This window comes from Salvelinus namaycush, chromosome 41, assembly GCF_016432855.1.
Source record: "Salvelinus namaycush isolate Seneca chromosome 41, SaNama_1.0, whole genome shotgun sequence".
Classification (NCBI taxonomy): Eukaryota; Metazoa; Chordata; class Actinopteri; order Salmoniformes; family Salmonidae; genus Salvelinus; species Salvelinus namaycush.
Window position 1 is genome coordinate 3372705 of NC_052347.1, and position 15838 is coordinate 3388542.

At 44.0% G+C, this 15838-nt stretch overlaps 1 protein-coding gene across 1 annotated transcript; it reads left to right on the forward strand.

Annotated features, from left to right (window-relative positions):
- Positions 1-53: 53 nt before the first annotated feature.
- Positions 54-15556, forward strand: LOC120034046 (endoplasmic reticulum membrane sensor NFE2L1-like). The gene is made up of 6 exons (XM_038980446.1): positions 54-368; positions 1887-2672; positions 7636-7803; positions 11778-11867; positions 11967-12122; positions 12262-15556. Exons 2-6 carry the CDS (start codon positions 2136-2138, stop codon positions 13600-13602), a joined length of 2292 nt encoding a protein of 763 aa, XP_038836374.1. The 5' UTR covers positions 54-368; positions 1887-2135; the 3' UTR covers positions 13603-15556.
- Positions 15557-15838: the final 282 nt, after the last annotated feature.

A 15838-nucleotide genomic window follows, 5' to 3' on the forward strand; every position in this document is an offset into this window, starting at 1 on the left:
CAATGCACATATGGATGGATTGACAGACAGACAGTAGGATATTCTACTTTGGAGCCTGCGGACGGTGTGGCTGTGTGTGTGTGTGTGTGTGTGTGTTCAGTTGATTTGGCAGGGTTGATATAGATGGGCGGTATAGCCTATAGGGGGGTATGTTTTTTGACGCCGCGGAGTTATAGAAAACAGAAAAGTGAAATGGTAGGCTTTACGTCATGTAGGGAGGAGACAGCGAACGGCTCCGTGAACTGAGCATGTTTTAAAATTCTTCACTCTCTGATTTAGAGTCATAATACAAAATCTTCCAAAAGGATTGGGCTTGCTGCGTTTCCACTGATGTGCCCATTTTTGTCAACTTCTGTCTCCATACTCCGGTAAGAGAGTCAAACCAGGAAACTAACATTTCCTACACTTGTTTGTGTTATTTGGCAGTTATGTAGGCCTAATATGGGTGTTATTACTGTAAGTAAATATGTAAACAGGCTATACACATTGTATACCTTAAATTGAGATGAAGTGGAGTTTATGGGACAGTTGATAACAGTTTTACATGGGATATTCAGTTGCTCGACCCATTTCTATTTGCCAATAAAAGTGGAACATTTCTGAAGAATGAGGGTGAACAATTACTGTCAACGGTTTTTAGATCCTTGACGTTCATACATAATTCCAGATATTTTCAAAATAACTTCTAATGATTTCGCGGGGTCGTTCAGTGCCCTTTGATGAAGTAGCCTACAGGTTAAATGATCCACGTTCTCCCTGTCAGACAGGTTCAAATTCAGTAATTTAATCAATTTTTGGTTGAACGGGCTCCTCATGTGACATGTTACATGCAGGAACAACTGCAATAGACATGCCTATTGAAAACATCTAGCAGAATAACATTGGTCACCTGTTTATTTACATGGCGTAATACATTACAAATAGTTGCCTACAGTTACCGAAGTAATGCGTTGTCAAGTTATTCATTGAGCCATTGATTGGCAGAATATGCTTGTTATTTCCCGGGTAACAGTGTGATTACCACTGTGTGTCTAGTAGCCGCCCTGGCGCTAACTACTGTACCAAACAACTTCTAGAACGAATAGAAGGAAGTAAGTGGAAGTGAAGTCACTGGTATCTGTTGATAATAAATACACTCCCCTGTTTGTTATCTTTAGGAATATTTTTTTTAAATTCGCTTTGGGTCATCAAGTATACAATAATCGTATATAGGGCACACTTAAGCCCTTTGGGGCCCCGAAGCACGATTTGGTTGGGTGGCCTCCCATCTCGCTCAAAACATTTTAGTGGCCCCAGTCTTAACGGTGGAGAGACATTTATTCGTTTTTAAGTTAATTTCCTGCAACTCTACACATTTTGCCATGGGGCATAGAAAAAAATCTGTTTCTTGGAAATTTTCCTGCAATTCTACACATTTTGCCATGGGGTGGAGAGACATTTCTGCAGTTTTAAAGCACATTCATGCAATTCTACACATTTTATAATGACTTAGGCATATTAATATAATTTCGGGAGTGAAAATGACTAACAAAATCATTGGGGGCCCCATGGAGGTCCAGGCCCACGTGCCCAGTCAGTATTCAGCCATGATTACTACAAGTTTAGATAGCTGGCTAGACTAACTACTAATAAAAAAATATATATTTTTGGGTTATGGGCCCCCTAGCGGCCGTAGGCCCTAAGCAACCCTGATCTATGCCTGGAAGCGGCCCTGATCTTATGGTGTTCAATTCAGCAGCCTTTTCCTCTGCTATTTCATCAATTATGTTGGATTCACTACTTTTTATTTTATGAATTGTCTTTTCAATGTGATATTCTTTTGAAATAACTAATCAATTAATTGTATTATCTAACTTTATTCTTTCATGTTGTGTTTGTCCGTATAGGATTTAACGATATTTGGAAGAGTGAAGAGGAGAGGATACATCACTTTTTCATCTCACCATAGTGTCTATTTTGGTGTATCCTAAATAGCTTTATTTTGCCTCTTTATTACATTGACTTGAAGCTATAGATAACCCATCAACAGACAATACGTCTTCTGAGGCTTACACTTGGCATTTTGCCACCCACCACGTCTCCATTCCCTTTCCCTCATTTCTTGCACTCACCCTGTAAAACTCTGAAGACAAGACATGATGTGTCTGAAGAAATATTTCACAGAGGGCTTGATCCAAGTAGCCATCCTGCTCAGCCTGGTTGGCATCAGAGTAGATGTGGGCTCTTACTTGCCCCCCTCGCACGAGATGATCCTGGGCCCCACCTCAGCCCTCACCCAGACCCAGTTCCACAACCAGCTGGACGGCCAGGACCTCCACCCCAAGAGTGTAGACCTGGACGGCTTCTTCACAGCCCGGAGGCTTCTGGGCTGGGTCCGCTCCCTGGACCGCCTCCGGGTGCCCAGCTCGGAGCTAGAAACCTGGCTGGTGCGGCGCGAACCTGATGCCCTGGTGGTGGGGGCTCCTGGCCAGCCAGCCCCCCTGGAGGGAGGTGCAGGTGGGTTGGAGGTTCATGCAGTTGACCAGGTGGGGTCGGTCATGAGGTCAAGCGTGGTGGCGGGGTCGCTGGAGTCGGAATATGGGCCAATCAGAGAGGACAGTCCGAACACCGTGGCGCCCCTTCTAAGAAGAAGCCATGAGGAGGAGGATAAGGATGAGGATCTCTATGAAGAGGTAAACTATGGTGAACTCTTCTACACTCTATGTCAGTAAGACCAGTGGCAGCATAGAGTGGTGTTCAAGAGAATTGGCTGTGTCAGAGCTTATTCAATGTTCAAATACAATGCAGTGCCTTAAACAAATGAATTCACAATAGGGAACTACATTACTGCAAATCAGTCCAAGACTCTGCCACTGGGGAAGTGTGTTCAATTAGGCAACTATCAAACTGTTGATTTACAGAAGGCAAGTGATACACCGGTCATATATCATTAGGGATCAAGGGCAGGATTTACCGGAGGCTGAGATCACTATAAAAAAGGAGGCTTAACTGGGAGAGAAGAACACCCTTGTATGAAAACAGCCTTTCGGGAAACACAGTGGGGATTCCCACCCTCCTCGGATTCAAGCAAGCGAAAGGTTCCTGGTTGTATTTGCTGTAACATGCTGTTAATTTCAAACCTGCATAACTAAGAGATTGCGATGCACACAAGGCGAGATATTTACTATTTATAACTCCCTTAATTTACAGCATTAGAGAATGGATCTAAGATTGCAAGTCAAGAATGAAGTGTAGGTTACTTTTCAGAATAAGTGACTGGTCGTAAACGATTGTCAGACGTCTTGGCTTATTCAGTGTGTCTAACATAACTTAGCAGGCGTAAAAGACATGCCTGAAATTAGATCCTTTACATACTGGTCTTGACGAGAAAGTGGAAAAAATGTTGGGGGAGGTTCCCTTCTGCACTGATCAAGTAAATGTGGAGGAGGAGTTAAGATGGAGTGTCGCCTTGTTAACGCCCACAAGAGGAAGTCTTGTCACAGGCTCTTTCCATTTCCCCTGAAAACCGGAACATCCGGTTGTTGTGCGACAGGGTCTAGGTCTGCCGATGAAGTGCCACTTATGTGCAGTCGTAGGCTCTGACAAAGTGTTGAGCCTTTATCGTGTAGTGTGGGCTGGTGTTTACGAGCCAATCCCCGTGCCCGACCAATAGGAACACAGCCAGGACACGGAGTACGCACACAATAACATGATTGAAGTGTCAGATTAATATAATAGTTTGATTTCAACGTTTACATGCTTTGCAAGAAGAACGATTTCTCGAATAATCTTTCATCTTTTACATGACATCAGAAAAATCGGGCTAGCTAATTGGATTTTGATAAATAAACAAAATCGCAACTCAAAATAAACGTTTTACCACAGTGGCCATGTTTTTTTGGGGACGCATATTTGATTCTGACGTGTAAAAAGTTTGTATGTGAAAACAATTAGCAGACACACACGTTCAATTCACTCGTGCGTAAGCATAGAAAGAGGCTTGCACTGCTGGCACATGTGCTGATCAAATACACCGCTGTGGTTGGCCAAGCCTACGTCGGCTGACGTAACCTCTCAAGCCAATCGCAGAAATGTGACGACAAAACTGAAGCAAATCATACAACCTAATTTGGTAACATCTCACAGTGTGGCATGTAATAATCGTAAAAGACTGAATCCGACGCACAGGGTGGGAAGGCCTTAAAGTGACACATTTTTCCTGTTATAACATTTGTTTTATTCTAGTAATAAAGTTCCTGGGGATTGTATATTTGGCATGATGTTTGGTGGGCTGACCTCTTCAGATTTCAATAGCATTAGTATCATGACCAATATGACGAGGCAAACCATTTAGGTCATTAGTAGTCAATATTTACTCTCGGAGGACTTGCTGAACTTGAAAATACGACAAATCACTTTAAAGACAGGAAAGATATCGACAGTCTTGTTTTATCCAGTCTATTCTTGATAAGTGTGGATATCCAACTGTATTGCAACAGTTACATTTGAGTAATTGTAAGAAATTACAATTAACTCAAGTCACAACCCCGTCATTATGTTTTAGCATGTGCTCACTTTTGTTCGAGCCTTTGTTTTGGAACCCGAAACACTCATTGAGCAACAGTGTTGGGCATTGAATGACAGAATCGCGGGGAGTGAGTGCAGCAGCATGCCAAAAGCTTGGCTGGACTTCCCCTTGTTTTTCCAACAGCTGAGGGAGAGCTGCTTGTTGATATGGTCCACTAACTGTGAGGGGCGCGTTGGCCGGGGCCCAGGCTACTCTGTGTCAGAGGAAAGTAGGCCAGAGAGGGATGTGTGACTGGAAATGTGTCCCACTTTAGCCACTGGCTATTCAGTCTTGCCCCATACATACAGCTTTCCATACCCATCGAAGCCCAGCAGATTTGATGTAGGAATAAACTGTAGAAGTACACACATTCCGTGTAGGCTAATTGTATTTATACGCCAATCATATTTAGAAGTGCAATCACAATAATACTTGATTTTACTATGGAAATAAATGTATCGGAAGATACCTAAAATATTACAGTTAAAACATGTATTTATTTATTTACTCTCCATTTGTTGAATATTGCAAACACAGGGGACAACTTTTACTGCTCTAACCTAGACCTTGAAAGGGAATTCCAAAATCACTTTCATTTAGCACTGAGGTAGAATATTAGTCACTTTGGGAGTGTAGGGAGTTTTCAGTCACTGTAGGGTCTAAATATACAGTATATCTGCTTGGCAACATGCCTGAGTATGCACCCTACACCGGACTCATCAACACTCCATAATGAGCTTGTTTTGGATTGGGGAAAGTATGGGAGGTGTTTTGTTTTAGTCCTCTGCGTGTCATTGCCATCTCCTGGCTTCTGGTCTTTTGGGTTATTTGACTGCGTACCCAGTCTCAACCACGATGACTGCAGACATCCACAGACACCGGAGGCTTTAGGTTTAGCCTCCCAAATCAGAAGCCACTCTCAGGGCAGAGAAAGTGGTGTCATTTGGCATGTCCACTGTCACAGTTGACCAAGTATAAAGTTCAGACTGGACGTGTAGCCCTGTTGGCTATTTCTGGACAGGAGGGCATGTTTTTTGGCATTGCTAACTGGTACTCAGTTTAAAATGTACATGCCTCATGTTTTCCACCAACCCCCCATGAATACAGTCCTGTTGACAAATATTTTGTAACATAGTTAAAAATATATATTCTTGAGGCTCTTACTACCATAGATGGTTATGCTTTCTGGGTCGACCCAGATTCCAGTAAGTGATATTGAAATGAGCATCTGAGACCAAGTTAGGTGCTGCAATCGTGATGTAACGATTCAGACATACTGATACTCTTAGTTCCTTCCAAGGATCTAAGTGTCCCTGATAACGATCTTCACCCGGACTAACTCATCAGTGAAGCAGCAACCGCACCGAGACAGCTGGGCTGTATTTTTCAACTCCAGCTGCATCATATGATGGCAGCAATGTGTGGTACCGTCTGGGTCTGGGGCATGCCACCACATCTCCCCCTCTTATAGGTGTTGGTATTGTTACAAGGCTAGGCTGGACATGGCTAACGTGCCAGACATAACCAGTCCTACAGTATTATGTGAGAGGAGAAAAGTCAACTAAGCTTCTTCTGGGATAGTGCTCTGTGAAACCGTTGCCCTCCCCTCTCTCTGTGCATTCGTACAGAGGGGCCAAGGACCTCTCCTAAGGCCAAGTGCTATAATTGGTCTTAACTTCCCAGACTTGTTATTCAGTTCTATTACAACTCATCTCTGCTCTATTACCTTGACTTGCTCAATGAAACACAAATGCTGCCAAGTTCATCTATCTGAGCATCTCAGGGCAGTAATATTGTGACGTCAATATTGTGGAAGGTGGCAAACTGACAACATCAGTATTGACTCGCCAGCTCTGCTGTAAACCACAGATGTTTGTCTTGGAAACTTGGACTCAGAGCTCAAATAGCACTCAGAGCTTTGTAGTTATGTTACAATCAGAACATTGGCCCTGTGACCACAGCTTGTTTGTTTTGTAACACGAGGTGGCATCATTCTAGCACACAGTTATACCTTTGGTTTCGCAACGCTTGTTTACTGACTTGGGCTAGTAGTATATGACCTCTTCAGACAGGTGCATGTATATGTATAGCCCTATACTCAGAGCACTCTACACATAGCCCCATGGACCCCATCCACTGCCCAAATCTGTCCAGAGCTGCTGCATTTGGCCTCACACCCCCCTTACCCAACACTTCTCATGTTGTGCTTATGCTTGAGGAAAACATGCTGTGCAATCCCTTCCAGTCACATTCAGGTACACATTTACCCAAAGATGCCAGAGTAGCAGGACCACAGGCCTCAGGGAATGGTCAGAGGTAGGGATTGGAACCAGTTCAGGGAACAGAACAGAAAACCAGAGAGAAAAAAAATTGGCGGAAGGGAAACAGAACCAGGAACCAAAGTGATCTCTATTCTTCCGGAACAGAACCGTTATTTTCTAACCTTGAGAACCAGTTAAAAATGTTATTTTCTGTTACCAAAATATTCCTAACGTGTAGTATATCATTTCGTTTCCAACCCATGGTCAGACGTCAAACATGTTGTCAAATACGGTTCAAGGGGTCACAAGATCAGAATGTTCCAATCAGTCAAAGTGTCAAAGCCAAGGAGAGGCCAGCTAGTCAGTTTCACTCAGGTCGCTGTACGGTAAGGTAGAATCGGGGCATCACAAAGGGCAACATCCCCAACTCCAGTAGTCCCTTTCAGTGGAGGGCGAGAGGATCAGCTGCAAATATAGAACTGGTTTAGGGACATGACTGGATCAGTTGGTATCACTGAGCTCCAACTTAAGGAAAAGGTTAAGTCTATTCATAGCCATCCCACTGTTTGTATGCAATGTCTACTAATGTATGGGCCGTCATGGAAAAATTAAACAATAGTAGATAAAACGCAAGGTGGCTCCGATCCCCTCATTTTGTCCCTGGCATGTGTCCCGTCTAAAAAATAGTACAGCGATAACTTAAATCAAACATACAACGATACATAGGGCATTGTATGGATGATTGAATGTCATAGTTATTATGCTTAATAAGGAGGTGCAGATAACGTTGCTTCGCCTAACATTTCAATTATTATTGTGTGTTCACAGGATACAGATACGCTTTGGCAGGATCACTCTGATCGTGGACGCCATCAGTGGCCTGAGGAGGGAGAGGAGGAGGAGCTGGTGGGGGACACCTGGAGAGAAATCTGGAGGGATGGTGGACGCTCTTACGACCGTGCGAATAGAGAACTTGCACAGGATTTATCTGATCAGGTGGGACTCAGTCCTGAGGCTTACAGTGGCAATAAAAAGTATGTGAACCCTTTGGAATTACCTGGATTTCTGCATAAATCATCTAAGTCACAACAATCATCTTCATCTATCACAACAATAGACAAACAGTGTACTTAAACGAATAACACACAAATAATTGTAGTTTTCTTGTCTATATTGAATACATAATTTAAAACATTCACAGTGTAGGTTGGAAAAAGTAGGCTTACTCCTAGGCTAATGACTTCTCCAAAAGCTAATTGGATTCAGGAGTCAGCTAACCTGGAGTCCAGTCAATGAGACGAGATTGGAGAGGTTGGTTAGAACTGCCTTGCCCTGTAAAAAAACTCTATTCACAAGAAGCATTGCCTGATGTGAACCATGACTCGAACAAAAGAGATCTCAAAAGACCTAAGATTAAGAATTGTTGACTTGCATAAAGCTGGAAAGGGTTACAAAAAGTATCTCGAAAAGCCTTGATGTTCATCAGTCCACGGTAAGACAAATTGTCTATAAATGGACAAAGTTCAGCACTGTTGCTACTCTCCCTAGGAGTGGCCATGCTGCAAAGATGACAGCAAGAGCACACCGCAGAATGCTCAATGAGGTTAAGAAGAATCCTAGTGTCAGCTAAAGACTTACAGAAATCTCTAGAACATGCTAACATCTCTGTTGACGAGTCTACGATACATAAAACACTAAACTAGAATGGTGTTCATGGGAGAACACCACCGAAGAAGCCACTGCTGTCCAAAAAAAACATTGCTGCACGTCTGAAGTTTGCAAAAGTGCACCTGGATGTTCCACAGCGCTACTGGCAAAATATTCTGTGGACAGATGGAACTGCAGTTGAGTTGTTTGGAAGGAACACAACACTATCTGTGGAGAAAAAAAAGGCACAGCACACCAACATCAAAACCTCATCACAACTGTAAAGCATGGTGGAGGGAGCATCATGGTTTGGGGCTGCTTTGCTGCCTCATGGCCTGGACAGCTTGCTATCGTCGACAGAAAAATGAATTCCTAAGTTTATCAAGATATTTTGCAGGAGAATGTAAGGCTATTTGTCCACCAATTGAAGATCAACAGAAGTTGGGTGATGCAACAGGACAACGACCCAAAACACATAAGTAAATCAACAACAGAATGGCTTCAAAAGGAAGAAAATACGGCTTCTGGAGTGGCCCAGTCAGAGTCCTGACCTCAACCCGATTGAGATGCTTTGGCATGACCTCAAGAGAGCAGTTCACACCAGACATCCCAAGAATATTGCTGAACTGAAACAGTTTTGTAAAGAGGAATGGTCCACATTTCCTCCTGACCGTTGTGCAGGTCTGATCCGCAACTACAGAAAACATTTGGTTGAGGTTATTGCTGCCAAAGGAGGGTCAACCACTTATTAAATCCAAGAGTTCACATACTTTTTTCCACCCTGCACTGTGAATGTTTCCACGGTGTGTTAAATAAAGACATGAAAACCTATAATTGTGTGGTTGTTATTAGTTTAAGCAGACTGTGGTTGTCTATTGTTGTGACCTAGATGAAGATCAGATCAAATTTTATGACCAATTCATGCAGACATCCAGGTATTTCCAAAGGGTTCACAAACTTTTTCTTGCCACTATAAATGTCCATATACCATATACAGTGGGGCAAAAAAGTATTTAGTCAGCCACCAATTGTGCAAGTTCTCCCACTTAAAAAGATGAGAGAGGCCTGTAATTTTCATCATAGGTACACTTCAACTATGACAGACAAAATGAGAAAAAAAAATCCAGAAAATCACATTGTAGGATTTTTAATGAATTTATTTGCAAATTATGGTGGAAAATAAGTATTTGGTCACCTACAAACAAGCAAGATTTCTGGCTCTCACAGACCTGTAACTTCTTCTTTAAGAGGCTCCTCTGTCCTCCACTCATTACCTGTATTAATGGCACCTGTTTGAACTTGTTATCAGTATAAAAGACACCTGTCCACAACCTCAAACAGTCACACTCCAAACTCCACTATGGCCAAGACCAAAGAGATGTCAAAGGACACCAGAAACAAAATTGTAGACCTGCACCAGGCTGGGAAGACTGAATCTGCAATAGGTAAGCAGCTTGGTTTGAAGAAATCAACTGTGGGAGCAATTATTAGGAAATGGAAGACATACAAGACCACTGATAATCTCCCTCGATCTGGGGCTCCACGCAAGATCTCACCCCGTGGGGTCAAAATGATCACAAGAACGGTGAGCAAAAATCCCAGAACCACACGGGGGGACCTAGTGAATGACCTGCAGAGAGCTGGGACCAAAGTAACAAAGCCTACCATCAGTAACACACTACACCGCCAGGGACTCAAATCCTGCAGTGCCAGACGTGTCCCCCTGCTTAAGCCAGTACATGTCCAGGCCCGTCTGAAGTTTGCTAGAGAGCATTTGGATGATCCAGAAGAAGATTGGGAGAATGTCATATGGTCAGATGAAACCAAAATATAACTTTTTGGTAAAAACTCAACTCGTCGTGTTTGGAGGACAAAGAATGCTGAGTTGCATCCAAAGAACACCATACCTACTGTGAAGCATGGGGGTGGAAACATCATGCTTTGGGGCTGTTTTTCTGCAAAGGGACCAGGACGACTGATCCGTGTAAAGGAAAGAATGAATGGGGCCATGTATCGTGAGATTTTGAGTGAAAACCTCCTTCCATCAGCAAGGGCATTGAAGATGAAAGGTGGCTGGGTCTTTCAGCATGACAATGATCCCAAACACACCGCCCGGGCAACGAAGGAGTGGCTTCGTAAGAAGCATTTCAAGGTCCTGGAGTGGCCTAGCCAGTCTCCAGATCTCAACCCCATAGAAAATCTTTGGAGGGAGTTGAAAGTCCGTGTTGCCCAGCAACAGCCCAAAAACATCACTGCTCTAGAGGAGATCTGCATGGAGGAATGAGCCAAAATACCAGCAACAGTGTGTGAAAACCTTGTGAAGACTTACAGAAAACGTTTGACCTCTGTCATTGCCAACAAAGGGTATATAACAAAGTATTGAGATAAACTTTTGTTATTGACCAAATACTTATTTTCCACCATAATTTGCAAATAAATTCATTAAAAATCCTACAATGTGATTTTCTGGATTTTTTTCTCTCATTTTGTCTGTCATAGTTGAAGTGTACCTATGATGAAAATTACAGGCCTCTCTCATCTTTTTAAGTGGGAGAACTTGCACAATTGGTGGCTGACTAAATACTTTTTTGCCCCACTGTATACCTGTACACTTGGACATCCTGCTTCAATTATGTTATAAACGCACATGCTGAAATGTTAGACATGGCAAGACTGGCATACAAGATGGAATAGGAGCCGCTTTCCCCAAACACTGGAAACTTTCCGCCTCAGCTCACAGACCGATTGAGAGGCCCTGACAGGTGCACTTTGGGAAAGCATAACACTTCGGTTGCTTGAAACAAAATATGGGTTTTCTATCCTGGCTGTGCGTCGTGAAGCAGGATAGAGTGTTTGGGGTAGATGAGGTGGAGATAGGAAACAGTCTTCCCAAGTGTGTAAAATAACAACATAACCCAGAAACCTTCCCTTTTATAGGGCAGTTTCTAACCCCAATCTCTTGCACTCCTACGGGTTAGAAGAGACCTGAAACCTTTGCTTATCCGCTATACCTAATTTTGGGAACAGGGGCAGCCACATATCATTACAAAGGCATTTGCACTCCTCGGTGGTGTATAGCTGGAGCATGAGATTGCTTGACCTAAGGAGAAATACAGTATAGTGAAATGAAATTGACATTCGATACCACACTACAAAATTATTCAGATAAAGCCACGCTGTTCTGTTTAGTTTACCCTCTTGCCATAACATGTTTTGTAAAAGCCTAATCATCTCCACCATCTGTGTCAGTTCAGCCCAGAAGAAAGGATCCATTGTCACCATCCAGTTAGCTCTCTGCTCACTCCTGTTCTCTTCTCCATCAGTTTGCCAGCTTGGAAGCTCAGTCCTCAATGTCCTTCCAGGAATGTCTACGGCTCTTGGAAGACACCTTCCCTTTTGGAGAGGAGACAGAGGTACAGCACAGTTGTTTTGTTTGATGGTACTAGGGTAAGAGATGACCATTGATAGGTTTGTTGATCATTGGATGACCATTGTGATGTTTCTGTTTTTAGCCGTCAGACCCAGTTGGCATAGATCTGGGGGAAGCAAGCGGAGAGGACCCAACCCCTGTCCAAGAGCTTCTTCTGTCCCCCCTGTCGTCCCACGAGGATCCCTCTCTGGACTTGGAGCAGCAGTGGCATGATATTCTCGCCATCATGGAGCCAGAAGTATGTCCTAAGTGGTTTCTGATTTTATCCCCTTCATAATTTATTTAAAATGTTGAAAAGTGTATAAACTTTGAAATACCCTTGCCCTGAAAGTAATTCAAAAGAAAATCTAATCTAACTTCTTGTACTATTTTGGAAGGATATGGACCTTGACAGAGATGTAATGCAATCTGGATCTATTCAGAGTTCCAGCTTGATGGACCCCGTTCACCAGGATGTCAGCCTTCAGCAGGCAATCCTGCCCAGAAGCAGCCAGGATAGTTACCCCTTCAACCCCAGCTTCGGGGGCAGTGTTCCCCTGGAGGCCCCACTCCAGCTAGCCCTGCTCAGTCAGTCCTCCAGCGGACCGGACTTTGACTTTAACTTGACCTTTGGCCCATCTGACCTGACAGATAGCGCCCTACCTTTGGCACTCAATGGCACAGTTGGCAACCCCATGCCTTCCATTCAGTCAAGTCTCTTTCTGGAGGAACCAGTCCTGCCTAGCCCACTCGGCTCCCTCTTGGATGATGCCTTGCTGGATGAGCTTAGCTTCCAGGGCCTGGCTCTGGAGGAGAGCTTCAACCCAACACAGGCCTCCCAACTTGAGGAGGAGCTAGACTCTGACTCTGGACTTTCTCTGAACTTCAGCCACAGCCCTGCATCCCCTAGCGGCTCGGAGGCATCCTATTCCTCTTCTTCGTCCTCTTCATCGTCTGACTCTTCTGTGTTTTCTGAAGAAGGGGCTGTGGGCTACAGCTCTGACATGGAGGTTATTGTGGAGCGAGAGGAGGGTGCTGTGGGAGGCTACTCCCCAGAAGTCAGCAAGATGTGCAGCACAAGCTACCAGAAGCCTGGGCGTTTCAACAACCTCCCTTGGCTGGAACAAGTGGGCCACGACCATACCTACAACCAGCCTAGGGCCACCTCTCCCAGGCAGGGAAATTCCCTCAAGCTACCAAAGTCGCGTTACAGCAAACCCTATGAGCATGACATTTCCGATAAGCTTTGGGGCCGTGATGAGCGCCGGGCTCGCACCATGAAGATCCCCTTCTCCAACGATCTCATCGTCAACCTGCCCGTGGAGGAGTTCAACGAACTTCTGACCAAGCATCGTCTCAGTGAGGCCCAGCTCAACCTGATCCGAGACATTCGCAGGCGGGGCAAAAACAAGATGGCCGCTCAGAACTGCCGCCGGCGCAAGCTTGATGTCCTGTTTGGGCTCGAAGAGGGGGTAGAAGGATTATGCCGCCACAAGGCCCGCCTGTTGAAGGAAAAGGCAGAGAACCTTCGCTCTGTCCGGGAAATGAAGCAGCGGCTCAGTGGTCTGTACCAGGAGGTTTTTTCCCGTCTGCGGGATGAGCAAGGAAGACCCTTGCTTGCCACTGACTACAGCCTCCAATTTGGCAATGATGGACAGGTCCTGCTTGCTACACGGAACGGTTCAGCCAGTGAGCAAAACTGCAAGCCCCACAAGAAACAGAAGGACGGAAAAAAGTGAAAAAATTAGTTCGGTGTGTAGTTTGGAGTCGATTGACAAGGAGATGGCTGTAAAGTTACAAGAATTTCTCACAATAAGAGGGAACTGAAAAGGAAAGATGCAAGAGGATGCTCTTCCTAAAATCGGTTTAATCTGCTCCGATAGTTTATTTGCTGGAAAGGACATGTAGCACAAATATGATCATGCAAGAATCTTGTGAGCATCATGGAAAAACAAAAGGGAAAACCTGTCTCAGGAGCAAAATAACTGTTAATAAAGAAATACAGTACATAAAACACTAAAAGGTGACAAGGAGGAAGGGCTAGCCTAAGGCCTTCAGCCAAAAGACAAGACCGGGCCCTTTGCGCAATGCGGGCACATTGCTGTTCCAGTTTTCCAGTGCCTATATGTTGAGAGGTTGGGCCTAGGTTCCTTGAAGTCATCACTCACAGGACAGTGTATTAGGTATACATCTAGTACCGGCTCAAACCCCCCTTTGCCTCCAGAACAACACAAACTCTTCTGGGCATGGATTCTACAAGATGTCGGAAACTTTTGTTGCTCAATTGGTATCAAGGGACCTAACATGTGCCAGGAAAAACATTCCCCACACCAGTACACCACCTACACCAGCCTGTACCAGGCAGGATGAGTCCATGGACTCGTGCTGCTTATGCCAAGTCCTGACTCTGACATGAGCATGACGCAACAGGAACTGGGATTCAGCAGACCAGGCAATGTTTTTCCAGTCCTCAATTGTCCAGTGTTGGTGATGACATGCCCACTGGAGTCACTTGTTTTTAGCTAATAGGAGTTTAACCCGGTATTGCGTCTGCTGCAATAGCCCATCCGTGACAAGGATCAACGAGTTGTGCATTCCGAGATGCCGTTCTGCACACCACTGTTGTACTACGGCGTGATTTGTCTGTTTGTGGCCCAACTGTTTGTGGCCCTCTCTCATCAACAAGCTGTTTTTGCCCACAGGACTGCCGCTGACTGGATGTTTTATTATTTGTCGCACCCTTCTCGGTAAACCCGAGACACCGTTGTGTGTGAAAAACTCAGGAAGGCGGACGTTTGAGATACTGGATCCGGCGAGCCTGGCACCGACGATCATACCACGCTCAAAGTCACTTAGGGCACTCGTTGCCCATTGTAATGTTCAATCAAACAGTAACTGAATGCCTCGATGCCCATCTACCTGCTTTATATAGCAAGCCTCGGCCACAAGACTCACTGTCTGTAGGAGTGATCCATTTTAATGAACGGGGTTGTGTACCTTAGAAATTGACCGGTGAGTGTATACCCAAGTAAAAAGGGTAAGACAGGGGAGCCTGGTTGAGAACAAAAGGGAACCAAAAAGGTTTGCTCCTGTCTAAAGCCAACCGAACACAAGTTGCCATTAACTGGTAGTGAAGGAGTTGGATAGTGCCTTTAGTAAAGCCTTAGTTACCCACACAGCTATCTGTGGTTCTCAGGGGATGTGACTGCATGACATGGTACAATGATATTCAGGAAATAGACTAGTTTAAAGTACCTGGAGATAGATACTATTAGTAGATACTAACAATATTGTGTTAATGATATGGTTGTGGACTTTGATTTGTAACAAGTTGAAATTGAATGCCTTATCACCGGTCATCATAGTGGAATACAGCTGTTAAAGCTGCATAAAATATCACAGCATTTTCATAAACGTTAAAAAGTTTTAAATGTATTAAATGCCACTACAAGTACTGTGATTGTGTCCTCACACTACTGCTATGCTTTGTCAAGCACTTTCCAAGTGTCCAATATCAGCAACAGAAAAGTATTTAACAAAAACACTGAATTAGGTGCTTTATTGTATTATTGGTTTGAAAAGAACAAGATTTTGTTTTAGGAGGTGTTCTCGCCCCATTCGGTTTCATACTTTTGAATACTTGCTGGCAACCAAGGGATGTTGCTTTTGGGTGAATAAAACATTTTCAACCTACATCTCTTTTTGATCCCTTGTTCCTTGACGATTTAGTGATATTACTAGGAATACTAATACGTACCAAAGAATTACAAGCTTAACTTGTTTCGACAAACGATATGAAACACCATTGTTAACAAAAAAATGATTTATTGTCCAAAAAACATTTAAACAAGTAAAAGTAACCACTGCAAATGGTGACTGATTGAAAGCAAGAAACATGCAACAAGAGATGCCTCTTCAGTAGACACAAGAAAGAGTCAAAGACAAAATAACTAAAAGGTTACATATGAGCCACTT